The sequence below is a fragment of the Motacilla alba genome, chromosome 1A (assembly GCF_015832195.1).
Source record: "Motacilla alba alba isolate MOTALB_02 chromosome 1A, Motacilla_alba_V1.0_pri, whole genome shotgun sequence".
NCBI classification, from domain to species: Eukaryota; Metazoa; Chordata; class Aves; order Passeriformes; family Motacillidae; genus Motacilla; species Motacilla alba.
In genome coordinates this window covers 52,284,181-52,311,683 of record NC_052031.1, presented here as the reverse complement: position 1 = coordinate 52,311,683, position 27,503 = coordinate 52,284,181, and the positions used below count along the sequence as shown (strand labels likewise).

Here is a 27,503-nt window from a genome sequence, read left to right as displayed (position 1 = left end):
GTGATGTTACTTCTCTTAGCATCATTATTGGAACTAGGAACATTCTTTTTCAACATATGTAAATATTAAAAAAGAACATTAGAGAAGAGCCACATTTTTAATTATTTCAAAAGAAAACAACCAAATGTAATAATCTTCATTCCATAAATAATATTAGCAGCAAAGCTCCCATCATTCTAGGTGGTAAAAGGTTTACAGCCCAAGAAGTAACATATACTGTAAACACTGCCTGATCGTCTGTAAGCTCTTTCCTTACTGAGTCCATACAGTCTTTTATCTCTTCACCTGCTTCCATGGGCTGTGAACTTGAGAGAGAAGAGGGGAGAACTGTTCTCCAAAAACCAATGTCTGATTTTCTGTAGTGGGATACTTTGAATGGAAGTGCTGATTTCACTGGCCTTTTTTTTAACCAAAAGGTTTTAAGAAGGAAACCTGAGCATTGAGAAGTCTTTGCTTTGTGCCAAACCACATCCTTCAGTTAAAAAATTCCACCACCATTTTTCCTTGTTCCTCTTCATGTCACACCTTGGGCAGTTAAGGACAGCTGGCTTACAGGTCACTGCAATCCCTCAGCTGCACTTCTGGTTCGTGGCTCTTTGCTCAAAGGGCTATGTGAGGTGTGACATGTGTCCTGGCACTGGATGGATTAATGCAAGTGATTTGGAGAAGTATGCAAAGCGTGTGTGAAAGTAATCTTGCCTCACATTTCCTTCTTAGCAACTCTTCACTTGTATGTGCATGATCCAGTCTTGTTCAGTCTTCTGGCTACAGATTATATTAAGTAGTGGTAGTGTGGAGACAAAATCAGAAGGAAAACTCCTCACCTGACATACACTGGTGACTGGGAAAACAAGGAAGAGGGTTTTTTTCTTCCCTACTTATCCAAGAAAGATTCCATCTCTTCTTCATTTGTGTCCAGAGAGAACATCACCTGTTGAATAGACTCCATTGTTAATCCTACAGTCTTCAGTCCTCATAGAGTCTATTAATTCCTCCTCTGAATCCTCCTCCTCTTCCTCCTCTGGGGCTGACAGACTGGATGTGGGGCCTTTACATATTTTTAAATGTCGAGTGAGGTGATATTTGGTTAGATAAGCCTTGGAGCATTTTTCACAGACATAGTCCCTCTTTCCTTCATGTGAATTAAGATGCTTCTTCAGATGATTAGTCCTCAGAAACAGCTTGTCACACTTGGGGCACTTGATCTGCCGTTCTCTGCAAGACACAAAAAGTGAGTTTGCTCCTGCCACAAGACAGCTGGTGTTTTGTTCATTAAGGTCCATGTTCTAGCAAGGACAGAGATATACCCTTGATGCATAAAGGCAGATGGGGAGGAGACAGGGAAGAACAAGTAAGGAAACAAGGCTCCTGCATGTTAACAACCCTCAGTCTGTAAATGCAGAGGAGCTTACCAGACTGCAACACATTCTGTAATGACACTGCAAAATACCTCCCAGCAGTAGTGCTCCTGGCTCACGCTGTAGGAACAAGCAGCAATGCGAGTGTTTCTGTCTGCCTCTCTCTCACTCATCTGGCTGCACTACACTGGCTCCTAGGCAGCATGACAGAAGCAGCAATGGATTCCAAGTGAGTACAAAAACCAGATGCTGAAAATGAAATAAGCAAAGGGACTAGCTTTGGCCAAGAAGCTTTTAAGGAGGACCTTGGGTTGGGAGTAAATTTACAGGATGGAGAGATTCTCAGAGCAAAAGACCTGGCCTGGCAGAGGGCTGTGGGTAGGAATCTGCCTACAGGAGGAGCAGGAGAGCAAGCACTTGAGTGAGACCTGCAAGGAGGAAAGAGCTGGGAATGGCTGCACCACGCTCCTGGTGGTGCAAACAGGTGGAGTTCACTAACAAGGTACTCAGTGACAATAGCACTGAGAAGTTTGTGGTTTTGGTCACGTTGGGATGTGGAAACAGTTCTCATCAAATAATGAAATATAAATCAAACAACCCCCCTTTCTCTTCAAAATGAACACCCTGGACTGCCATTTCACAACACAAGGAGCACACTTGGAATTTACTGTGTCATGGAAATGCTGCAGACACTAGAACTCCACAACTGCAGCCAGTAAAACAAGGACTTTGTCTAGACTGACTTCTCTGTCATTTCAGACGATGAACCCACCTATGCTCCCCTCGGCCAAACTATTTGCAAACTGGAGATTCTGTCTCAGGCTGTTCATCTTAATTATTTCTTGCACTGGCCAGTCCAACAGCTCCTGTGAAGTCACTTACTGTGTGTGAGTGAGGACATGCTGCTTGAGGTCCTGCCTGCGCATGAAGAGCTTCTCACAGTAATCGCACTTGAGGTTCTTCTCCCCGGTGTGAATGACCATGTGTGACTCCAGGTGAGCCTTCTGCGTGAATGATTTGTCACAGAGGGTACAGCGATAATTCTTCTGACCTAGGAGTACACAGAGACACCCACAGATTAACACTCAGTGTCCCAAGAAATGCACTAAGCAAACAACCCTGACCATTGCTGAAAAATTAAATTTTACCATGAAGGCAGATTTTTGGTGAACACGACTTGTTTTCTCCTGCAATTCCTTCAGACTCAGCATAAAGGTCTCCTTGGTTCCAATCTATATTTAGCTATGCAAAAATACCAGACAGCTGACTTCATCATTCCCAAAGCTTTTCATCCCCTACTCCATGCCCCCAATGTCATGATACTGCATCACTTGTGTGATGCACCTTTCTGCACTTTGTCCTTCGAGTTGTCTAAACACTGCTGCTTGTTTCTCCAGTGCTTGTGGTCAGCCAACCCTTCTTGTGAGGCAGGGTTTGTGCTTCTTGTCCACACCAACTGTGCCTCCCTGTTCTGGATTTCAAAACACCCCCAGCAGCTCTGCATATTTTTCCACCAAGAGATTCAGGCAAACACTTAAAAAGACTAGTCTTATCCAAGATGAATTCTTCAGTAAAAACAATGGTAGCTTCCTTTGTAACAGTAACCATGGTAACCATCTAGTTACTGTACATTAGTACATCCCTATCCTCACTGATTTCCAACAGGAATTGTATCTGATGCCTTACTGGAGCCAAACCACATTTGATGCACTGCATTGCCTTTGTCTGCAAAAACAAATTCTCTTATCTAACAAACACACAGGTACAAACATCACTGGCCCTTTGGTAACTTCTATGTTTTATCCCATTTTTCAGCTTATCAGTACTTCTGTTATTCTTTGCCAGAAACAGTTTAAAACCCCAGCATGTTACTGAGTTCAGACTAAGTTTGAATACCACTTGAATCCCACCCTAGTGAGTATTCTGTGGTTGTGTATACAACATTAATATTTCATCAGTCCATTAAAATGCCTGGCTATTGAGCCAACAGCTTCCTATGCTTGACTTGAGAGCACTTCACTCCCAGTTTTCTTTCTTTTCTAGCTTTGTAATTAGAATTTTGTCATTTTGCAATAAGGAATAGTGAAAAAAAAAGAGGCAAAAATACCCACACTGTCTACTGGCCTGTAACTTGACCTTCATCCTCTTTTCTGTCCTCACACAGGCATCTGTACAAAGCCCTCACCTGTGTGAATCTTGAGGTGTGTCCGTAAGTTGCTTGGATCGCTGAAAGCTTTGCTACAGAAGTCACACTTGTGCGGCTTCATGCCCATGTGCCCCATGAAGTGCACATGCAGCTTGGAAGGGGAGATGAAAGCCTGGGGGCACATGGAGCACTTCCACTTCCTCTCCTTGCTGTGGCCTGGCCCGTGGTTGCTGCTGTGTCCCTGACTGGGGAGGTGGTTGTGAACATGGCTGCTCAAATGGGCCTTGAAGTCCACATAGGAAGCACATTCCTTCCCGCAGTGGCAGATATGCATGTCTGGATGCTCAGGGACACCTTTGGGCACAAAAACATCACAAAAACATAACAAGGCACGGTAAAGCCTAACAGAGCTTGAACAAGGACCACTTTAACATTTAGTCTGTGGTAGCAAAGCCAGGTGCAGAGATTTTCACCTCCGTTCTTTTCTTTCACCATTGTCTGGTGTTGCTTTCCAGCTGTTTCAGGTAGGTCATTTTAAATGTTTTGAGGGGCCAAACTTTGGAACAGTTTTGAACACAGCTCACCCAAATCTAAATTATCACAATCCAAACTGGGGGAAGATAGGATCATCTTCAGCTCCAAAACTCCCTTAGCCCTAGATGAACAGAACTAATACTATTTTTCTTAAAAAAAAATCTTCAAAATCTTTTACTCCTGATCAGTGGAATTAAGTAGGGAAATGTTTATTTTAAATGATGGTACTCTGTAGTAATTAAATGTTAAAGGAAACTATGACATGCACCAATGGGAACTCAGAGGGAACATAATGCAGTCCCAAGTAACAGAGCCCAGAGATGGCAGGGAAAGGGAATTCAAACCGGGTACTCCCTGCAAAGCCAACAAAAAAGAGCTCTTAGTTACCAAGCTGTCGTGCATAGTCCCGACTGTAATAGAAGAGAAGCTCGTGTTCAGGGGGGATGTCCCGAGAGGTGCAGAAGTAAATTTTTCCATCATGAGGATACGCTACCAGGTTCTGCTCTTCCTGGTTCCTACAGCAATAACAACAGTTAAGGAAAAAAGCCCTTCAGAAGTAATGCTGGGAGGGGGAAAGGAGGGAAAGGAAATAATAGAAGAGAAAAATGGAAAAGAAAAAAGGAAGGGAAAAGGGAAAAGGAAAGATTCCTATAAAAAGGTAAGAGGAACATCAGCGCTTGTCAGCAAATTATAAAAACTTGTATGTCTGTCACTTCTGTCCTTCTTTATTAAAGGAAAGAAAAACTAGACCTTGAGAGCCAATCTCCTCCACCAAATGATGTGCTTCTCACAACACTTCTGAGAAAATTATTAATAGACATTCAAGTGGGCTGAGAGAAATGAGTTTATGATCTCCTAAGAAACTACAAAAATCTATGTATTTTTCATACACATAGATTCTTCATACACACGGATTCATTTACATAGATATATCCCTTAAGAAATAGAGAATGCATAATGGAAAAAATATCAGTAATGTCTTGAAGCAACATTATCTTTAAAAAGTCCTCTTGAGGACCAGTTCCAAGATGTGGTCATTCATCTTTTGAAGCAGTATCTTGCATATGTTTGTTCCCACATCTGAAACCAGCAAAAGGTCTGCCCCACTGCAGTGGGAGATTAAACATTACAGTTCTTGACTCCTGCGTATGAGAACAATGAAATGAACTGCAGGAGAAACCTACTTTGTGTCACAGAGAAATAAGAAAGGTTCAGCCTTCTCAGTGGACCACAGATGGAGCAATACTTAGGCCAGCCTGGATAGTTTTCATCACAGACTGAAAGGGAGAGGTCTCACAAACTGTAGGGGCTTGGAACTTGGCCAAAAGAACTCAGGAACACTTTGTAAATAAAGTATTAAAATCAAAAGGACAATCAAGGTCAACTTAAGTTGAATGAAGGTCATCAACCTTCATTCTCCCGTACAGCTTTCTATGAGCCCGAAGCTCAGACTCAAAGCTCCTTAGCATAGTCCAGGTGGCTCTCACCTGGCTTTGCGTACGAACATCATCCAGTTACATTCATTTTCATCAGTTGTGATGACACAGAACTCCAGTACACCGTTGTGATAGATCTACCAGGAAAGACAAATGCAACCTTAGGACAAAACACGGCAAAAAATGCAGTGAAAGCCAGCTTCTTTCTTTAAGAGAGGATGTGTTTACCTAGAACAAGCCAGGAAGTCTCCATTGCCACTGCTAACACCACAGCCCTGTTTTCACTTATTTTCCTCTTCACACAGGCACCTTGACCTCTGCTACCCAGGAGGCCAGAAAACCTGTTTATCAGCATCATTCTCACCTTTACCTTCCAGCAGAAATACATGTGGCTGCATTTCTTACAAACCAAGTCTTGTGAATAACAAAAACCGAGCAAACAGTTTTATTTATATAGGTCAGATTTACTTTCTGAAAATGAAATTATGGGGAAAAGAAATCTTTAAATTGACTTTCCTAAAACAAATCATTCATCACCTGGAGGAACTTTCAATGAACAGAGATACAAAACAAACAGACAACTGCTGCCTAGTAATTCATACACAATCTCTGTGGCAACTGCACACAAATACTGAAACCACATACAGCTCTTTAAAAGAGAAGGCATTAAAGAAGCTTTTTGTACTTCAGGACTGACTACCAGCATACTGCAAGGTATACAGCTCTGCTGATACTAAGAATTAAACAATTAAACTGCATTACTTTTGACTTTTGGCAAAGATGATAACATTAATGTTGCTGTCATGTGGTAGCTTTCACCAGATAAAGGCATGCTGGCAGGCTCTGTGAGCTGTAACACCACTGACCTTCCAGATGTGACTGGCTGCTTTGTCTGTCCAGTCGGCCACCTCCAGAGAATGGCTCTGCTGCCCGATCAAAGGTCCAAAACAAGTCCTCACAGGAATGGTTTCTCGTGTCCACACACCTATCATTAGAAGACCATAATCTGAAGAAATCAATTATTTAAATAAGTAATCATGCTTAATAAAGAAGTGGGAGGCTTATGAGATAGTGCTCCAGAGGTAACATCTATGCATAAGATCATCAAAGCTTCTACTTCACATGTGAAACACACCTATGGCAGAGACAAGAACCACCACCACCACATGACACTAATGGGAGCCGCTTTGGTGTCATTACAAATATTTATTTGGTCAAAGCAAGTAATTTACTTTTCAGTAAGCTATAAAACTAACATCCTAGCCACTTGTACCAATTAAATTCTCATGGCACTTTCTGCAGAAGCAGAAAATACTAGTTTCAGTGAGTACATTTTGCCTACCTAATCCCCAGGAATTTCCAGAATTGTTCCTGGGCATTGTTAAGCAGCTTCTGCATTTCTCCCCAGAGGCAGCTGTATTTCTGTCATGGGCAGAGGGATTCTTGCATGTATATTATTTATTATTAAACATTTACATATATATATATCTATATATATATCTATATATATATATATAGGTCTACATGAATACACTGAATAGCTCTTAGGAATAAACTGGAAGCTAGTGCAGCTTGAAAAGAACAGATGTCATCTACTCTCAACAAGCAGCATCACTAAAGAAGCCAATAATCACATTCTTCTCTAGCCTTCAGATCCTTAGGGTACTGCACTGTACTCTTCGATTTCCAGGTGATAGTGACGTGAAATACAGTAACAAGGTCCACATCCAGTGACAAGGTCACAGTCTACATGCCAAATGTAAATGAAGGGAGGGGAAAAAACAGAGGCACTTGTGATCAATACTCTAATGAGAGCACCCAGAAGGTAGCAAACCAAGCTCATGAACAAGCAGACAGAATTCTCCTCTATGACTTCTAATTGCCAGCTTTCCCCAAACTGCAATTGCTGCATTGTTTTCTTATCAAAGCTGTGCCTGGGCTGTTTAGCATGATAAAAAAAACACCATACCTTGCTTGACCTTAAGAAGTGCCACACTGGCGGCAGCCCTACAGTATAGCTGAAGTCTAAGCAGTAACCAGACCACGAGGAGCTCATGGATAATATAAGTCAGGGTGATTACAGAAGAGGGAAGCATCTCTCTCTTGTGGTGTTTCTTTCCCACATTAATCTCCCTACAGTTTTTCAGCAGTGAGTGTGTGTTAAAGTGCTGCAGGGAAGTGCACAGTAATATGATCCTTACCCGCTTCAGCTCCCATGATAGAGTGCCGGAGGAGCAGCTGCTTCGGGAGGGACAGCCGGGCTCGGCTCTCGATTGGGCTATCGGGGACAAAGGTGACAGGCCCGTGGTCCGGGCAGTCTGATGGATACGCCTTGTCACACAGCGTGCACCCTGCAGAGACAGGAGGGGACAGCAGGCATTTAAAACATACAACAGCTCCTACAGTGCAATCGGCTCCCTACCAATGTGCTTCAGCTCAGCTCCTGTCAAAGGCTGCTTCTGTCATGTTCAACTTGTCCACTTAGCAGCTTTTACTCAGAAGAATATGGACAATGTTCTTACAGTCAGGTGGGCACTGACATACATGCCAGTTTCTATCAAATTCAGATCAAATGTGAGGATCTTCACTTACCTTCCTGATGGCAAATTGATGACCTAGACTCCAGATTATCCCTATAGGGGAATCTAGCAATGGGACAGAGCCTACTCTTCATCAAAGCTACTGCAAAATGAATTATAGCCTCCCCAGTGCTGGTGATGGAACAGCGAATTTCACTCTGATCACAAGTAAAATGAACTCTACTGGCAGAAAAATCTAAGACAAACAAAACCAAACATTGTAACTGGTTATATTTTTGGAATTATCCAGAAACACTTCTTGCATGTAGAACCTCAAGGATACCCAAGCCAATGAACCAGTAAGGTCATCCTTCTAAAATTTTCTGAACATGAACCACAAATCCCCTAATCTCCATTTAAATTCAGACAATGTGTAAATCACAGCAACAAAAACCTGACCTCACTGCTGCTTTTGAAGGTCTCACTGCAGCAAACTCATGCAGGGTGAGTATGCCACTGAATGCAACAAAAACAAAAGCACAAGAAGAATCAGTAGAATTGATTTCCTAATCTGTCATTCAGCAGAAGTACTGTTATAAAAGAAAACAGTGAAAGTCTTCAGTCTAATAAATCTGAGGGAAAGTACAGCATAAAATGCTCTCTATAGCATTACAATTTCGTCTAGAAAAATGATGTCATTTTAATTCTCTGTGGATGGAGCAACCAACACCTACTCAGCAACCACTCTCCTGATAAATATTTTTTCTTCTGAAGAAGAAAGATGTTCAGGTAATTAATCAGTATCTCCACGAAGACCTTCTTTGGCCTCTTGATGACCCAGTTCCAGTATAAAAGACCTATCACAGAAGTAGCTCTCAACAGGCCCTAACAGCAGCTCCATCCTTACCTGCTTTAAGATATTTTCCAGATACTTCCCTGATATACCAGGGTACCGGAATTTGACCTCATATAAAATACAGTTTGAGCAACTACACATTAACAGATAGGAAAGTACTCAAAAAATTATTAGGTAGAGCCTATGTAAGCATTATTTCATGTGCACAGGTGACATGTAGGAGTAAAGCAACAACAGCAAGACCTGAGTAATGAGAACACTGTGTGGAACAGCTGCTTTTAAGCATTGCCTGGCACACACCCACTATGGGTCTATGGACCAGCTCCAAAGAGAGGCAGAGGAAGAAAAGTTCTAGGCGTGGGGCATTTCCACTTGGAGAAGTTCAACCATTCATACATTTTTAAGATGATGGAAAACAAAAAATCTCACATTCTGCAGAAAGTTAAATATACTTTCCATTACTGTCCTTGTCAAATCATTAAAAAAAGAAAATTAGTCATTATTTCTCTGATTTGGATACCCAGAACTGTAACAAAGATGACCAAAAAAACCACTTCTTAAAAGCATTTGCAAACATTCAGAACTGTAGCAAAGGCACACTTTTTATTTCCTGCTTAGGAACAGTAAAAAGTTTTCTGAAAAAGGCCCTGCCTCCTGCCATCTGAGGAAAAACCACTAAGGGGATCTAAAACAACTCATTGTCCTTGCTGTCACCTGTCTGGATACAAATTCCTATTAATTCAGGTGAAGTTTAAAAACATCAACAAAAAGTTAAAATTTAAACCTTCCCAAGTCAAGAATCTGTTTTGCAAATCCCATGCAAGCACAAGGCATGCAACAGCTATTTTAATGTCCTACCGAAGGGGAGCGTCGTCTGGAAAACAGCCTAGGATTATGCTAACCATAACAACAAAAAGCTGGCACATCAAATCTCACTTTTAAGAGAGGAAGAAAAGGTTTTTCACCACAAGCATGTTGGGTATCACAGTATTTGGATCATTATTTGTTCAACATGCAACAGATGCTTGTAGGAACCTCTGAGTGCATCGACTGTAAAACTCTTCCTCTAGGAGTTGTAAATTCATCACAGTTCTATGCCCACCTGATCTGAAGTTGTATTTTATCCCACAGAATGAAATCTTAAACCAATTAATCCAAATGTCTGACTGACTACACACTGTACACTAAACTGCATCTCTTCCCTTGCTAACCAAGGCACCGTATCTTTCAATTTCTTAAAATATGTTCTGCAGGCAAAGCAAGCCATTAGGTTCTGGCAGTTTTAGGGCCAGACTGGATGAAGAGCAGCACTCAGCAATGCTACCACAGATAATAAAAATGAATATAAAAGCTGGCCTTATGTTTCAGTGGCAGGAAGCCAGACATCCTGCAGGTGAAAGTGCAAATCTCTCTCCCAGCAAATGAGAACTTCTCAGTTCTCAAACACCACTCCTTGAACAATAACAGGACTTGCAATACAATACCCAGTGCTTCGCTCTTCTTACAAGATCCACTAACCTCTGGACCAAAGTCCTTTGATGAGAATAATTAGAAATATTAAAAAGTTCCTTCCCTCTGTGCTCTTTTTTTCCTATTTAGAACAACACTTTCATGATGATTGTTCATGGTTTAATTTAAATTTTGCAAAATCACGTCATGTCATACTCAAAAATTACACCCATTTGATGAAAAGCATGGCCTGTGGTGGTGTTTATTGTGTATTTTTAATGGGGCAAGAAGAGTCACTTGTGATGTGACTTTATAAAAACAGAAGTCTCATCGGAAAGAATAACAAGCATATCCACCAAATCAAGAGCTTCACCAAGATTCAGCTTCCAACCTCATGGCAACATGAAAATGATACAAAGAGAATTGTGCTAAAACACCCTACTACATCTCCTACTACTTCCAACTACTGATGTTTCAGAACAGTTAATCTGGCACTGCAGATGTTTCAAATTTTAAACTTGTTAAATAACCGTAAATCTGTAAGACTAGCAACCAGAGTCCAGCCACACCAGATAATAGCTACATGACAAACCCTACCCCAAAAAAGCAGGAAATGTCCACTCACATATGGTAAACAAGGTTGCCATGTTCTCCTTGTTGGAGTTGGAGTCTTCCATTTGCAGAGATGATGGTACAAAGGCAAGATTGTCTGCAGACACATCGACATGGCTTGGCCCCATGGCTACTTCCTGACTTATGGAAGACACTGCCACAGGCTCCAGGCTGAGGCCCACTTCATGCAAGGCTACTGAGTCCAGGGAAGCGAGGTTGTGTGAGGTAGGGAGCGCCACACTCACAGAGCTGGTGCTCATGGCCACAGTATGAATGGGGTCATTTAGTGTGCTGTCCGATATCCCTGTCACCCGCCCAGCAATGTGGTCAGGCTCCATGACAACAGGGAGTTCCAAAGTGCTACTGTGAATGGGAATGACAGCGCCGTGTCCCACAGCGTCCGATGTCAAGTTACTCCCCACTGTGTCTACGGCTAAAGGTTCGTGGCTCCGGGAGCCATTTGGGATCTGCGTGTGATCCCCGGCTACATCATCCATTGTAAGCTCCTCTGTCATCCCATCTGTAGAGATGGGGCTGGTTACCCTGGAAACGCTCTCCATGGCGATTGTAGTATCCAGTGCTACCTCGTGGCTGTCACTAGGATGCAGATTTTGAGGACCGTGTGTGTTCACTGTGCGGGAGTCCATGGAGACAATCCCTGGTTCCAGCCCCACAGTCCCACTGGGCTGGTAGGGATCCAGGGCTGAGGGATTGTTGGAGACTGACAATGATGGATTGCTGTCAACATTTATAGTGTTGGGATGGATGTACTGAGGTGGTGGTCTGTCAGCCAAGTAAGATAAGATACCTGATAGGAAAAGAGGGAGAAAAAGAAGGGTGTGAGATTACATCAGTTTTCAAATCTTGAATAAAAATCCATTGAAGGATAGTACACTGAGATCCCTGAAGACATGTTGTCTACATTATTTCCAATTCAAATACGCTAATTCTAAAATATGGCTCACGAACACATGCCAGCCTAACACTTGTCAAAGTACCACTTGACAACTAATTCAGAGTTTCCACCCAGTAGAGCAAGTCTCTAGTTATTTCTCAAACTCTGAACACCCAAGTTAATGGCAGAATTCCACCTAGGCTGCTCAGTACAAAAGATCGAATGAGAAAGAGGTTCTTCACATTTTAGGCTTAATTTTTCATTCCCAAAAAATAGCTCACAAGGATGAAGGACTGCTAGTGGAATCTATAATTTGGTTATTCCTGGTTCATCTTTGCTAAAAACAGAAACAATTCTCCAGGACACATAATTTTTGCTTAGGTATTCAAGTTTTAACAATGACTGCTTCCTTGCTCTAAGACTAAGTGGCATAACTGTCCATCTCAGGTCATCAACTGCAATTCTGAAGGACAAAGACAAGTTCTCTCACAGATTTCATGAGTCATCTGCTCTCTTTTCTAACATGAAAGCATGTTGTTTCTCCTAAAACAATAGTTTGGTTGAATTTAAATCAGAAACCCTACCAGCTTTTCTGGGAAGGTTCTCAACATCAAACAACCTTGAAACTTAAGATATAAAGAAACACTAAACTGTGTTTACATGCTAAAAACAAACAAACAAAAATCTTTGGAAGAAATGCAACAGCACATTTAAGTAAACATTATTTCCAGCAGAGACAGAGACAGATTTTGCAGATTCTGCAAGATCTGACTCAGCATGTTTCTTTTTAGCCTTCAACTCTATGAGCCACTTGTTCCGTAAGAGTTTTCCATTCAAATATGTTATTACAAGGATGCAAACACAGATACTCTTTCTGCAGCACAACAAGCCAAGAAATGAACAGTTTAATTTAATCAGCTGCATCAAATATTTCTGCATGCAATGCTGCCTTGTGGCTTGAACACAGAAGATCTTTGATGGCAGCAAGATGACTGACAGAAGAACCGTATAAAACATCACAGGAAGATTATTCCAGCTCAGAAAATGGCAAATACCTTTGGTCCTAGTGCACAGTCTCCTTGTCTACTGAACACGCAGGCATGCAGTGCAGTAGAAAAAGGTTACTCCTAAGCAGCTGGAAAGTTCAGCCATCATTCAACAGGTAGCTGCCATGAGACCTGGACTGCTGCTTTATTCCTAACCCAGGCTGAACCAACAACATTCAGTGAGTCACCTTGAAGAAGTTTAAGTACCTCTTCCACCCTGTTAATCTTAGCTACCAAACCAAACCAGGACTGCATTTAAAGTTTCAATGTCTGTGTTTTCATATACTGACATGTAAAATTCTACATTTATACTCCAAAGCACGTGTGAGAAAGGAATCAAGACAGAAGTCAGTGTGTTAGGCCTTTGGAAATCAACCTTGAAGAAAAATGAAGAAAAAATGTGCCATGGGTTAAATGGGTGGGAAAGTGCCGAACACCACAGCTGATGTCTTGCCCTCTTTGAGCTCTGAACTACTGTAACCTCCCATTATGCACATATTAAATATTGCTTCAGACTACAGGAGAAGAAAAATAAAAGCAACTTCCAAGCTACAAGCCATTGGAGACAGAAACCAGGCGTGCTTTGCTTTCTGTTAATCCTAAAATCAAAGCAGGAGGAGCAATCAAAGGTTAAGTTTAAATAGAAAATGCCCTGCAATTTTTTTCATACACAAATATAGAAACAGATATCTGAAAATAAAGGTGTGTAAATGGCACAACAGTCTCCAGACAAACTCAGGGAAGTAACAGCTCTGTCAAACTGTCAGTCGTGCCTACTTCAGAAGAGAAACAGACAGCTCTTAAAACAGTTTCTCTCACTGTTCCCATGCATCAGCACCAGAGCACTTACCAGGTAGAATGTGTCTGAAATAGCTGCTCTCCAGGTGAGGGTATGGTGGTGGAGGTAGGGTGTAGTTTCTCTCTGGTATACCACACATCACTCCTCGATCCCCAATACCCATTGGGAGCATCAGAGACAGAGCAGAGGGCAAGGAACTCAAGGAGGGGCCCAGGTTTGGAATTGCAACAGGCAAACCTGCAAGAGAAAATGCCCAATTAAATTCAACAGAACTCCCTGAGTTGGTGAACACATGAGCTAACAAAGAGATTATTAATTCCCCAAGAGCTCTTACCCTAAGGAAATACAGCATGTATACAGGAAATACTGTCCAAGTAAGGTGCCAGGCATCAAAGAAAGGATCAGTTATCACAGAAGTGAGAGGCATGCCTGAATATGGCTAGATCTTTTTTGGTACATTTTCTAGGGCTTGCTTCTATTTGACAATTGTAATGGACTTCTGCCTGTGCAGGCCCCTGGAAACAAGAGCTACAAAAACAGTTCTGCTATACAAGTGATTTTTCACCTGAGAGAAATTAGACATAGATGAAGAGAGATTTTCAGCTACAGCCCTAATTTCAAAGGATTCTGATACTACTTATCCACCGTGCAAATCACCCATTAAAACCAATCAGGGTCCCACTAAAGCGTAAGCCTGACAGACACTCGTGCCTTTTGCTTTGCCCACATAAGCAACAATCTATGGTTTCCCCTTCCCCAGCTCCACACCATTTTACTACCTACGGTATGACTTGCTATCAGAGCAGGCACTGGAGCCCCGTTAGGAGCACTGCTGTGACAGCAGAACACAGAGCAGGAGCAACAATACCCCCTGTGGGACCCTCCCCCATTACCTGGTGCTGGTATGGCGTTGTGAGTGGGTGATGCTGCCAAGCCCAAGTGACTTCCTGAGACTGGCAGGGCATTGCTCACAGAGGAGGAGGTCAGCTGGTCCATCCCTACAGGACTCAAGTTCATTTCATTCATTCTGGAGACAAGGAACACAGAGGGGAGCAGGAAAAAAGAAACAGAATGCAAAAGCATTTGTGATTACTGACTGTACTGTGGTGAGGAAAGGTTGAGCAAACAAACTCAAAATCTAATACTGGCATATAAAAACTCTGCCTTAAAAAGTTAAGCATAAAACACATCAGCCACTCACATGGTCATCACATCATACTCAATACATATTGATCATATTAGATAACAATAATCAGGATTAAAAACAGTTCAGAAAGACAAATCAGATCATAGCTCCTTCCTTGCCATCCAGAAAACAAAGTCTTACTCCCAGTAATAAAAGCCATTGTGATTAAAGCTGAATGTCAGAAATACTCAGACAACAGCACCTGATTTATATTTCGTGACTTCTGGACACCATATCCACATTCAAAATCCATATTCTGGAGGAAAGATCACTTCAAACTGGTAGCAGAGACACAACCTCTAATTCCCCACCAGTTCAAACCAGCCCAATAGTGACAAGAATTACCATCGCAGAACAGCCATAGCAGTTTTAAAAGACTGCCTCAGTCTGGTTCTATGTGCTCCCATCACATTAAAAACTGGCACCATGGATGCCATGTTATTTCAGTGATCAACCACACTGCTCAAGTGGGCACACACCACATGAGCAGCTGCAGAAACCGCCCAACACTCCAAACCTTCAGCCTTGGTAGAAATCATGTCCACTTGAAGCACATATGTCCTTTGGGGTCTCAAGCCCAAGGACATGCACATGCAGCCCAAACCACTCTGCAGGGATGGGGACACCATGGAGACACGGTCTACTCACACTTGCCAAACTCAGCAAGCTGTGCCTGACCGACGCTGTGCCCACCCCAGCCCTCCTACCCACACACCAGGTCTGACCAGCAGCTCTTAGGGCCAGCCAGACCCGCTGCCCCCAGAGCAGCCACACACGCAACACGCTCCCGGCTAACCCAGGCCTCCCACATGGCCTTTGCCAGCAGCAGGCCCAAGCGCTGCAGTACTGATGGAGAGCTGGAGCTCGGGCTGCCACTCCGGTAAGGAAAGGTACCACCCATCCAGGAAAAACGGCCGAATCCACTAAACTCACGCAAGTTAACAGCACAAGGTCTCAGCTTGGAAAAGGCGCGTCAGGAACATCGAGTCCAATTCGCAGACCACCTGCCACCTGGGGGGCTGAGCCGCAAGCGGAGTCGCCGACTTCTACCTCGGCTCTGCCCACTTTCGGCACCACGCACTGCCTACCGCCTCGCCCGCCGCCAGGGACAGCTCTGCAGGGACGGGGCCGGGGGCTCCAGCGGCCCGGCGGGGCAGGGCATTTCATTCCCGGCTCAGGCGGCCGCCGAGGATGGCGATGCCCGAGGGAGGGAACCATCACCCTCGCCTCAGAGCCGAGCCTCGGGGCCTGCGGGAGGCGCCGAACGCTTGAGGGACCCCCTCTCCTGCTCACCATCTCGACCGGGTGCGCCCCACCGTCCCGCCCGCCTCGGCCGGTGCCCCGCGGCGCTCACCTGGGGTGCATGGGGCCCGCCGGCGGAGCGCCCGCAGCCACATCAGAGCCCCGCGTCCCGGCCCACCACCCGCCTCCGGCTCCGGCCACGGCCCGGCCACAACCCCCACCGCCGCCGCCGCCTCATGGGCGGGACCCGGGCGGCGCGGGCCCGGCGCGGGCGGGGGAGGCGGAGGGAGGCGGGGATGGCGGAGGGAGGGGGCCGAGGCCGTTTCCGCCGGCGAGTGCCGGAGCCAGGAAGCGGCGCCACCGCCCCGGGGCTCGGCCGCTCCCCGCCAGCCCCGCGCCAGCGCCTGGCCCGAAACCCTGCCCGAGGCTTCCCGTGCCGCCCCTTCAGAAGGGTGTGATGCTTATTCCGGTTTTCCACACAGTATTCTCACACAATATTCCCAGCTATCTCACTGCTTTCTCATTACACCCTCGTATGTGCTGTCATTAGAGGCTTGCGTTTTGTGTCCTCCGGTACCATCGGCCCGTACGTGCCCAGCTGCCTCCTGGACATCATCGTTCAGTTACGGTTGATCATACGTGCAATTCTGGCTAAGGTGACACGGCAAAAGAATCTCTCGATGTGTGCAAGAGGTTTCCTAGTTCGCTTTTCGCCTGCGACGCGTGGACAGTCATCATGTACGCTGCTCGAATCAATCTCCGCGTTCCTTCAGTGCCGAGGCGAACAGCTGTTTCCTGGAACACTGTAGTGGAGTTTGGTAATTTGCTTGTGCCTGACACTTAAGTGATGCCTCATTAAATGAGCCGTCCCTCGATAGGATGTCTGCACAGGAGGAAATTCAAAGTATTTTTCTGTCTGCTCTCTTTTGATCTAAAGAACCTAAATGTAGGATCTGTAAGGATCATTCCGTGATCTAAAGAGCCTAAATGTAGAGGTCGTTTTAGTTCAGTACAAACCTATTGATTCTTCTAGGGGAGGAAACAGACTCTCCTCCTTTGGCTTTGTCAGAAAGTTGAATGCCTCGTATGCACTTGTTTTCCAAGCTCTCTCTGTAGCTGAAGGAGAGAAATAGTTTGCTGCAGAGAGTGCTTCATCTCCTCCTGAAGTAGGTGTCCGAGATGTGTGAGAAGAATACCCTTTGGACCTGCCTTTCTGTGTCTATGGCCTGAAACTGGGACCTGCATAATAGGTTTAGTCTAAATATCTAATTTCTAAAGGAGTACATTTAAGCAAAGTAATTCTGTAATTCATGACCAAAAGAATGACCTTATTTGGTTTACCACATATCCCACAACCTCTCCTCCACCAAGCCAAATAATCCTTACCCTAACCATGACTGACTGACTATCTGAAATGACCCACAAACATTATTTCAGCAAGTCAAAAAAGAACTCACCAAGTCCTCAGGTTTTTTATAGACTGCTAATCCTGTGATGGGGGCTTTAGGTCTGTTTCATTTTTGTGTGTGTAGTCCCACATATTCACATGTTGGTGCTAATACTTCACATTTTCCTTAGAACCTACAGTGAATGACTACAAGCCCAAAAGTATCTCTCTTCACTTTGCATTCCCTAATAGGAGATGACAGGAGACCTTCCATTTTCAGTTTTCATCCTTAAAACTTCATGGTCACACTTAGTACATCTCAGTTCTGTCCTGAAGTGCTAGGTTATCCCAAGCCCTCAACTTGTCTTAATTCCAATTATGATACTGTAATTCTACAGCAGAAGTGCCCTGACACTGAAATCTTTGTGCTATTTCAACTATCTAAGCTGAAAGCAATACTTTGAGCCTGTGAGCCAGATTGGATGTAGTCATATATAGATAAGAGTATCTTTTCCTACTGTCAAGCATGAGTCCTCTGAGATTCCAGCTTTTTTTGTAGTCACTTTATTCCCTTGAACTAGTGATATCTTAACTACCAGTTTAAAGCAGAAGTATCAAAGGAAGCCAGTGATAATATGAAGTGTCACTGAATGAGAAGTTAATCTGTGTCTACAGAGATGTATGCTGCATGCCCAAGGTATTGTGATAAAACACATTTGGGAACTGTTTCTTCTGCAAGGAAAGATATTTTTTTTATATACCAAACACTTTTATTACATGTGAAGTGTTTTGATAAGACAACTGCACTATGTCTCCTGAAAGCCTGGTTTGTTGACATTTATAGCAGTACTTGCTGTGTGAGGAGCAAATTGCTGAGCTATTTTTCAAGTCATCTTCAGATCCTGGAGATATACAGAAAGATAAGGGAGACTCTGAAACCATGGGGGAAAGAGATGGCAGTAAACATGCTTCAGTCCTTCCTTGCAGTGTGAGCCAAAGTCCTTTCTGGACCGTGCCCATGTCTCGGTACAATTAGTTCTCTTCTGCTATTGCAAACCTGACCCTGGGTTCTTTCTCACACTGAGCAGAATAACACTGGAATGAAGATTATACAAAAAGCCATTTTACCATCAAAAATCCAAATTTCTCATCACCTTTTATTGGCTTGTCAGCATTTTGCAGACCAGTATTTTGGTGATAGTCACAGTATGAAGCCTAGGTAGTCTATGAGCAGCTTTCCCTTCTAGATGTAGGCTTGGAAAGAGATGATCCATACTTAAGGATAAAACAGGACAAGACAGACACAAACCTACTCAATCCTGTATTCCTTCAAAGTTATTGCTATAATTCTGTGTGAGTAGTTAATGAGAGAATCTGTTAATTACATATTTTTTATCTGATAATAAATTGCAGCAGCCTAGACAACCATGATATGTATAATAGATACTAGAATTTGGCATAATTGCAGCACAGTAAAATAAAAGAAATGCACAGTATTATGAGAGTTTCAATGTAAGAAATGCACAGTGTTGTGAGAGTTTCGTCTTCAATTCCCAGTGTATTTTCTTCTTCCTTCTCAGTCACGTGTTCACAGATAAAACAGCTAGGACATCTTCTCTTGGGAAGTAAGGGGACTTGCATGTGTTCAGCTGACTCTTGTGTTTTTTACTACAGTGTTTCCACCAATAACTTTCTTTTCATACACAGAGGGACACGGGGTCAAGGAGGAACTGTTTCTTTGAAAAATTAAAAGGAATTCTAACTCACTGTGTAATTTCAGTAGTGTTATTCATGGTTATGATTTGTGTAGGAGTGGGAACATCTTGCGGGTTCTTTTGTACAAAAATTACATACTTACAGATATTGTGTCAGGATATATACAATTAAAACCACAACTAAGTTATATCTGGAAGGAAGATGCCTAAATGTTTTATTTTTAGATATGTCAAGAGTATTTTCTATTCATTTAGGCTGGGTAATTAGGTGCTTATAGTGAAGTATAAGAAAAGGAAGAGAACCTGTTTGAATACTGTAGACGATGGAGCGTATAAGGAATCTCCCAGCATCCCCATTTAGACTTTGTATTTACAAACAAAACAAAACAACAATGAAGCCAAACCCAAAAAACCTAAGCAAAAGCTAAACATACAATATGTGTATAAAGACCACGAGCTCTGCCATTGTAGAGCAGTGAACACCTGATGTGTACTGCCTGAAAAGCAAACCAGGCCATCTGCTTTGTATCAGCATGGCAGATACTGGATTCTGGAGTCAAAGCTTTATCTAGACAAAGGTGTGAAGAGGACTTAATTGGAGAAACAGTGCAAGAAAGAAGATCAAAGGCTTATCTTAAAAGAGGAATATTATTCATGTAGTCTTAACCTGCTGTTAAAATTGAAAAGAATGTGCATTAGCCTTTCCCTTTGGTGGTCTATTCCTGCTACTTTCACTGTGTCTGCATGTGCAAACATGCTGAGAGTTTGTGCAGAAGTTGGTAGAGGAATGATAAATTGCTTTAATCCTGTTCACGCTCTCAACAAGGACCTGCAGTGGGATTGTGAGATGTGTTGGCCTTGCTCTGGCTCTCTGCCCAGGGCAAATCCCTTTCTGAGCAAGTGACATTAGATTGTCAACAAGATACCACATTCATCAAAAGCCTGTGGCATATTTTCTCATTTCTCTTGCACACGAAAAAAATTCAGACTTCAGAGTCCATTTGATATGAGATCAGCTTCAATAATTCAGGTAAACAATTAACATTTACCAGTAATTTTTCTTCATGTGTTTCTCTAAAGGATTAGCAACGTGGATTTTTCTATCAGAAGAGAAGATGTCTTTAGCACAGTTGCAATTCTGACTCTCTGGGAAGTGCTGGTGGCCTGCATTTACAGTAAACATAGCAAAGAGGTCTGGTAGCAGGGCACAGTGCGTTTGCATGACAGAACTGAAACACAACCCTGCCTTTTGAACATGGCCAGGCTGCTGGCAAAGTCATGGAGAGCAGTGAAATGATCTGGGAGCTGAGCCCCCCAAGAGGCATTCTTCCATTTCCTTACAGGAATACTGCCAGAGAGCAGTGTTTTAAATCTAATGATAACGCAGATCAAATGGCCTTTGCCTGCTTCAGGTATTTGCTTAGAGGTCAACATCCTCTTTGTTTTAGGAAAACTAGAAGTCCTGGCCTAGCCTAGTGCTACAGTGAAGGAGCTACTTTCCTTTAAGCATTCATTTCTGAAAACATTTCTGGACAATGGAGTTTAGAGTGCAAGTAATATTGAAAAGTCCATCCTGATCAACTGTTTCCAAAAAATTTTTAAAAGGCAGAAGGACTCTCACTTATTTGATCTGAAACGAGCTGTACATACCATGGGGCATTCCCCAGTAATTTTTGCTCAGGCTTTTGAGCCATTTTTGTGCTGATTCTACCCCTGACATAAACCAGAGTCCAGGACTGTTCTCACTCATGTCTGTCTGGAATGCTCTGCCTGTATGTTCATTGTACTTTGAAGATTACCATTGGTTTTTTGAAGCTGCAGAATAGGCCAACAGAGACACAAAGGCTGACTCAAAAATGCATGCTACTCACGTCATTGCTGCCAGTTTCTAACTCAGCAGAGGCATAGATGTGTTTCTCAGAGTGGAGAATGCTGTTGACACTTCTGAGGCAGTTTTGCATGAAACACTGAACAGGGTGGAAACTTTCACTTTGAGCAAAAAACCAATTTTAATAGAGCCTACATACCTGTACCTTTTCATGTCTGTCCCTTCCCACAGCTCTCCCAGACCAAACACGCAATTCCCCAAACTGATGATGACCAAAAAAAGGAGATTCAGTTAACTGTGAAAATGTGTTTTCAGCAAAAAAAACCTGTAACAACGGAGCTCTTGAGCAACATGGGAAAAGTCAAAGACTGTCAAGTTGCTGCAGAGGAAGATCCTAACACAGCAGGGTATCTCAGAGGAAAGGCATAGACAAGGACATTAGGACTTTATACTGCCAAAAGTCCTTGTATTTTGTCTGCCTCTTTGCTTTGGCTGCAGGCAAACTGGAGGACACAGCACAGACCTGGCAGGGTCAAGAGGGACTTCCAGCTCTCCCATTAAAGCAGTGAGTAGGGTCCATCAGGTAAGCCAATACCTGTGTAAACATCTGGTAATAGCTTGACATGGGGCTATCAGGGCATCACCTTTGTGTTTGTTTATCTGAGGCAAGTTCTCATAGGGATGACTAGAACATTCCTACAATGAGCAGAAACACAGAAAACCTTGAAAACTGTTTAAAAATGCCAAAATGCTCATGGTTCAATTTGTGAAACTCACACTTCTTGGAAAAAACCTCTCTTAGGGCAAAGAAGGCAGTTTTCTTTTTATGCTTGCACGTAGTACATTCTTGATCTGACAAGACTTGCAACCACAAGAGAGCACTCTTTCCTTTGAAGATGTCTCAGCTTCCCCAGAAAGCTACAGATATGCCATATAAGTTTTGCAAACTGCTTGTGAGCTGGTTCAGTTAGACCAGAGCAGCCGAAACAACAAAGCTTGCAGTTGTCTTTTGGATTTCATTGTGAAAAGCCTTTGGGTAGTTTTTAGATGACAGAAGATCCTTGGTTCCTGAAAGTGAGGAGTTCTGCCAAAACTTTGAAGATCCCTGTAAACTTTGCAAATTACCCACCTTTTGGAGACAATTATATCAAACGATATCGTGGATTACAATACATGAGAAGTGTTTAGAGCCTGGAAGATTATTTATGTTTGGCATTAACTCTTTTGGTCATAATTTCAAGTGGAGAGAAAAGGAATACACAGGAACCCTCTTATTATCTTTTGAAATACGAAGATCACAGGAAAAGAAGGGTTGAAACTGGAGAGTGATGGTCCTCAAAACCTGTCTGTACATTAACTGGCATCCTACACCTATAAAAACAAGAAGGCTTTCCAGGCACAGTGTGGACCTCATGAGTTGTCAGCCTTGCTTTGAGATCTGAGTTTTTATACACCACAGGAGGAAACTGCTGCCTTTGGGGCAGGGTACCTATACAAATGTTGGATTGATACACTGGGAGCCAAATTCAGGAACTAACACTCCACTGGTGAGGAAAAAACGAAGCATGGACAGCACTAAAGACGATGATAAACTACTGAAGAGGATTGCATTTCCAGGAGCTGTGTCCCTGGCTAACAGCCACATGCACCCCCATGGGGTACCCCAGAGAGAGCCCTTTGGGGTTCCCTTCCACCTGGACCCATCTTACTGGGAGCAAGCCTATAGTGGGCACACAGGTCACATCTCCTACATCCCATTTTCTGGCTACATGGGCATCTATGACTATTCCTTCGAGCCTGCCTTCATTCGGAAGAGGAATGAGAGGGAGAGGCAGCGGGTGCGCTGCGTCAACGAGGGCTACATGCGCCTGAGGGAGCACCTGCCCAAGGAATTCGCCGACAAGCGCCTCAGCAAAGTGGAGACCCTGAGAGCTGCAATAAGCTACATCAAACACCTGCAGAGCTTGCTGGACTGCCATCCCTTAGGCTCTTCCAGTAAGGAAACACTCTCTGCCAAGGAGAGCCGAGGAACTCCCAGTCCAGCTTCTCTGCGGGAGTGCAACAGTGATGGAGAGTCCAAAACTTCTTCAGCATCATCTCCCTACAGTGAATTTGAGGAGATGGGCAGCTAGGTCTCCTCTCTGGACCCAGAAAGCTTCAAGATTGGCTGAAAAACAATTTCAAACCCTGGGGAGTTTTCTACAGGTGAAAATTAATATCAGGGAAAGGAAAAACAGATAGGGAAGGCAAGAAAAAAAGGTATTTTCAATCTGTCAAAGGATTTTAAATGTTTGCCGTATAAAACTTAAACGTGATTTGTAAACAAACAGATATCTCCCAGGTTGCTTCAGCTGTGTTACTAAGCTTCCTTTGGACTGTTAAACTGGAGCAACATTTGCATTCTACTTTTCATTCAGCTTTTATTATGTGCTATTTTCTTTTGCCTTTCACTTGAGACTGTAAAACCAGAGAAATCCATTTTGGGGAATTCCCCATCCCTTTCTCCTGTTTTGTCCAGTGAGTTTTACTGTCTGTTTCTCCTGACTGCTAACCTGAGATGCACTGCACTGCAAACACTTGGACTGGGGTAGGTAAGATTTAGATAAATATCTTTCCCTAAATATTTCAGAAAACTCACGGAAATACTTATATTTATGGAACAACAATTTTTCAAATAAAAACAAGGCTATATTTTGAAATTAATTTCTTTTAAAGCATCTTCTAAAGTGAAAGAAACAGCTTATACACTGGACACTGGCTATTTGATGATTATTCTAAGGATAATTTTCAGGAAAACAAAGCTGGACACTCATTCCAATCAATGCTAGGAAGAGGGATACAGAGTTTTGTAAAACTGCACCTTCAAAAGCAAAGCTTCACTCAATATACTGAAAAAATGAAAGCCTTTTCCCTACTTTTCTGAAATCTGAGTTCATGGACAAAATGGTCTTGATTGTGTCTTTGGCAGGTCAGAAACTATATGCTTAGAAATAGAACTTGTAACCATTAGACACTGCTGTGTACAAAAAGGGAAATGTTGAATACGTGGGTTTACATCTGCATGAAAATGTAGGTATTTCTCCTTTTGTTTAGAATATTGTATTCCTTTTTCAAAGGACACTGCTTTTAAAATTAATACCTCAAAAATCTTTGGAATACCTTTAATTTGGATTGCATCTACTTAAAAAGACAATTTCTCACCAATTTTTTTTCAAACCTGCCTTTCTCCAAGGCTTAAATCCCATTCTGAATATGGGATAAACCTTTTACCCGTCCACTTTCAACACGCCTTTCAAACTTTTGCTTTTTTGGCCTTGTGTTGATGAAATGGTTTTGTATCTTTTTGTCTTCCCTTTGTGTCATGCTGACTGAACACCTGAAAAAATACTCATGTATAATTAAGAAGAAATACTGATCAAATACCTCAAAATGTGTCCATAAATTTCCTTTAAATAAAAAAATGTAATTAATCCTGGCTATGTCTTTTTCACTTTTAATTGATAACAAACAGGACAGCTCTGGTTGCAGGAGTGCAGGAGTAATAACTTCTCAGGAAAAAATAGAGAAAATGGAAAGGGATTAAATATCAACTTCCACATATAAAACTAAATTTTTTATCTAGATTTTAAAATTTAGCTAAGGAGTAGGTTTGTGTTTTGGGCATCTAATAAAAATAATTTGGTATAAAAATACTCTGCTGTTTTCTTGAAGACTATTACCATTTGTACACTTTAAGCTCCTGTGTCCATGGCAGTCACAGGTGTTGTTCTTTACTCTTTACACTGGAGCCAGCTCCATTTTCTAATGATTATTTTGTTTCTCTGAGGGCTGTTACTTTTGCAGAGGCTGTTTGCCAGACTCAAAAATTGAGATTTAGTTACCTGGACAGTTCAGATCCAGAGCCAATGCAGTCATTTCCAGCTGTGCAGTGTTTGTATTTGTTACCCAAGAAAGAAGAGGACAGCAAGGTAGAGGTCCCAATGTCTGATTGGGTTCCATTGTTCCTTGGCTTTTCTTCTTTCCTTTGTGTTTCTCTGGCAAGAAATTCAACCTGTCTCTCTCTTTGACTCAGTTTTGAGATTTCTGGATATGTGGTATTGCTGCTGGTAATTCTGTGAGTAAGCCTGAACTGCATTTCTCCCTCAAAGCAGAGATTAGATCTTCGTTATCTATAAAAAAACATATGCTCCCTTAGAGTACCAGAGGCAAATTCTGTGAAACATACTTCTTTAGATAGCACTCTGAAGATGAAAAGCATCTTCAGATATGACAATAAATAGCCAAATCAAACCGAACCATTAAAAATAAAAATTTCTAGAGTGACCATTACTTACTGGGCAGGACATATCAAATAAGGCCACAGATGAATTTTTAGGTCAGATTGCTATCACAGCGGTCTGACCCTGACAGATAAATATCCAGGAGCCTCAGTTCTCTGATTTCCAAACCTCAGAGATGGTGCACTGTGCCACCTTCTCATGAGCAGCTGGCTGGAGAAGGTGACTAGGCTGTGACTCTGCCCTTTTTCATCTCTCAGGTGGAATGTTCCTCAGTGTTCCCATTTAATGGAGTGGAAATTATCCCACCCTGAGCCTGGCCATCACTTCTTCAGGCTGTCTAGCTACTTTTTTTTTAGACTATATATCTTTAACAACTCTAGAGATGTCCTTAAAATACCTCCCAATCCAACCTCAATGCTGAAGATGCAATAAACCAGAATGCCACATGTATTTTAATTCACTTTTATAAAAGAAAATTAATTTCTGAATGAAACGGAAATTCTTTCTGAGGGAAAAATCTGTCACAGATTGAACCCATCTTGAGGAAAGTTTTAGGTTTTTATTTCTCACAGTTCCTGTTGTTACTCAAACCTCTTAGCACAAGCAAGTAAAAAACAAGATTTCCTAAATATTGGTGCTTTTGTCCAGGCATCAGCAATGGTTTAAAGCAAATGCCACATTTCAAAAGCTTTATTAAGCTGTTTCTGTCTAGACAAAGGGTTTTTTCAAAGTTCCTAAAGTATATCATTATCAAACTTTAAAGCAGACAATGATCCAACTTGTCACCATGAAAATTAAAGCTTTAATAAAAATGTTGACCAGAAGAATTCTCTCCACATGGGACAATTACTATTTACAAGAAAGGTGAATGCTGCTATCTGTAGGCAACCATGCTACAGCTTTATCCAACCCTTGCACACCAAAAGCAGCCACTTTAATCTTTCCATCAAATCTGGAAAAAACAGATGTCTGAAGTCTTCCCTCTGCCGCCATTAAATTACAAATCCATTTGCTTCTTGATATTATCAGCATTTTAAAGATGCGTTATCCCGGCCATGGCATTGCTTTTAATCCTCTAATAGCCATTTAGCTGATTTCTTTGTAAAAGCCCATCTACAATCCTTTCATGTTATATTACCCAGTGTCAATAATGTGACTCAAGAAAACCAGAAGGCACTATAGAAAAGTCATTTTCAGACAGTAAAGCAATCGGGGCCAATTTATCTCATTGGAATAAATGAACAGGGAGTGTCCACACACACACACACACAAAGAGTGTCTTTGAAAACATTTGTCTCCAGCATACTTATGCAGGAGGCAAAACAAGATCCCAAAACATTTTGAAGAGAGATTCTGAAGAGGTACCAACAGGAGAGCCCTGCTGAAGTAAGCTGAGGTAAGTGCAATAGCTGAGTAAGGTCTTAGTAAGCCTCTCTAAAATAGTCTAAGCAAATACAACTTCAGCAGGTGCTTTTCACTAGTAACCCCCATTCTCCATCTCCTGAAGGTGTGCTTGTAAGTAAAAATCCACTGTGAATTCTCACTCGTGTATTTCCCACATGATTCTGACACAATTCTTTTCTACCTTATTGTGACTATATCCACTAACAGAGCAGTGGAAAAGTTCTTCAAGTTGCCTTTGTTGGGAGAACAAGTTAGAGGAGTGAAGACTTGAAAATTTTGGAGACCACTCAGCTCACTTCTGATACAACTGGAGACAGAGGCGTCAAAGACATGAAATTCCTGCACGGTCCATGACCACTGGTGGCACCAGAGCAGAAAAATGCACCAATGTAGAGTCCTTAAAGAGGGGAAAGCTAACACTGCCCCGCGTGATGGTCAGCCAGCCCATAGGCACCAGCCAGCTGTGAGCACGCACATGTGCTTTGCGTCGCCTCTTGCCTGTTCTACTGGAGCTAGTTAGAAAAAAACAAGTATTTGGAAGGGGTTTTTTTGGGGAGGGGAAAGCTACACAAATGCTCTGTGGGAGGCTGAAATATTGAAAATGTGGGGAAGGTAATGGGCAGTGAAGCCTTAGAGCTTATATAGCACAAAGCAAGCTGCATTTACTATGCTGCTCACAAAGCAGCTTGTTTGTCCCCATGATTTTGTTTTGATGTGGTGTGGTTCTGGGCAAACATAGCAGATTTTTGTGTTCCAGGGCTATAAGATGTCAGCATTGAATCCTAACCAATCTCTTCCATCTGCGCTGAGA

General features: G+C 42.6%; 2 protein-coding genes across 5 annotated transcripts; one reads left to right on the top strand and one right to left on the bottom strand.

Moving 5' to 3' along the window:
- Positions 1–78: 78 nt before the first annotated feature.
- PRDM4 (PR/SET domain 4) lies at positions 79–18,231 on the bottom strand. Of its 4 annotated transcripts, none has more exons than XM_038154399.1 (11): positions 16,191–18,231; positions 14,544–14,677; positions 13,702–13,887; positions 10,924–11,718; positions 7,676–7,825; positions 6,341–6,480; positions 5,526–5,611; positions 4,426–4,553; positions 3,544–3,867; positions 2,241–2,409; positions 79–1,215 (listed from the first exon to the last, which is right to left on the bottom strand). In XM_038154399.1, exons 1-11 carry the CDS (start codon positions 16,199–16,201, stop codon positions 906–908), a joined length of 2,433 nt encoding a protein of 810 aa, XP_038010327.1. In that variant the 5' UTR covers positions 16,202–18,231; the 3' UTR covers positions 79–905. The 4 variants fall into 4 exon arrangements, with proteins under 4 accessions (XP_038010327.1, XP_038010329.1, XP_038010330.1 ...); XM_038154401.1 differs by having other exon boundaries at positions 668–1,215; positions 6,341–6,459; positions 16,191–18,224; XM_038154402.1 differs by having other exon boundaries at positions 906–1,215; positions 3,544–3,858; positions 6,341–6,459; positions 16,191–18,223.
- Positions 18,232–22,223: 3,992 nt separating this feature from the next.
- Positions 22,224–23,275, top strand: ASCL4 (achaete-scute family bHLH transcription factor 4). Its single transcript, XM_038154727.1, has one exon. The coding sequence runs from the start codon at positions 22,574–22,576 to the stop codon at positions 23,138–23,140; it is 567 nt and encodes a 188-aa protein (XP_038010655.1). The 5' UTR covers positions 22,224–22,573; the 3' UTR covers positions 23,141–23,275.
- The last annotated feature ends 4,228 nt before the right edge of the window (positions 23,276–27,503 follow it).

Excerpts from the sequence above, each read along its gene's own strand:
- PRDM4 (XM_038154399.1), bottom strand. Across the intron at positions 11,719-13,701 it reads TTTCAGACACATTCTACCTG|GTATCTTATCTTACTTGGCT; the intron begins GTAAGTGCTCTG and ends TTTTCCTATCAG. Across the intron at positions 6,481-7,675 it reads TATCATGGGAGCTGAAGCGG|ATTATGGTCTTCTAATGATA; the intron begins GTAAGGATCATA and ends TGATTTCTTCAG.
- ASCL4 (XM_038154727.1), top strand. The coding sequence starts at position 22,574 with ATGGACAGCACTAAAGACGATGATAAACTACTGAAGAGGATTGCATTT.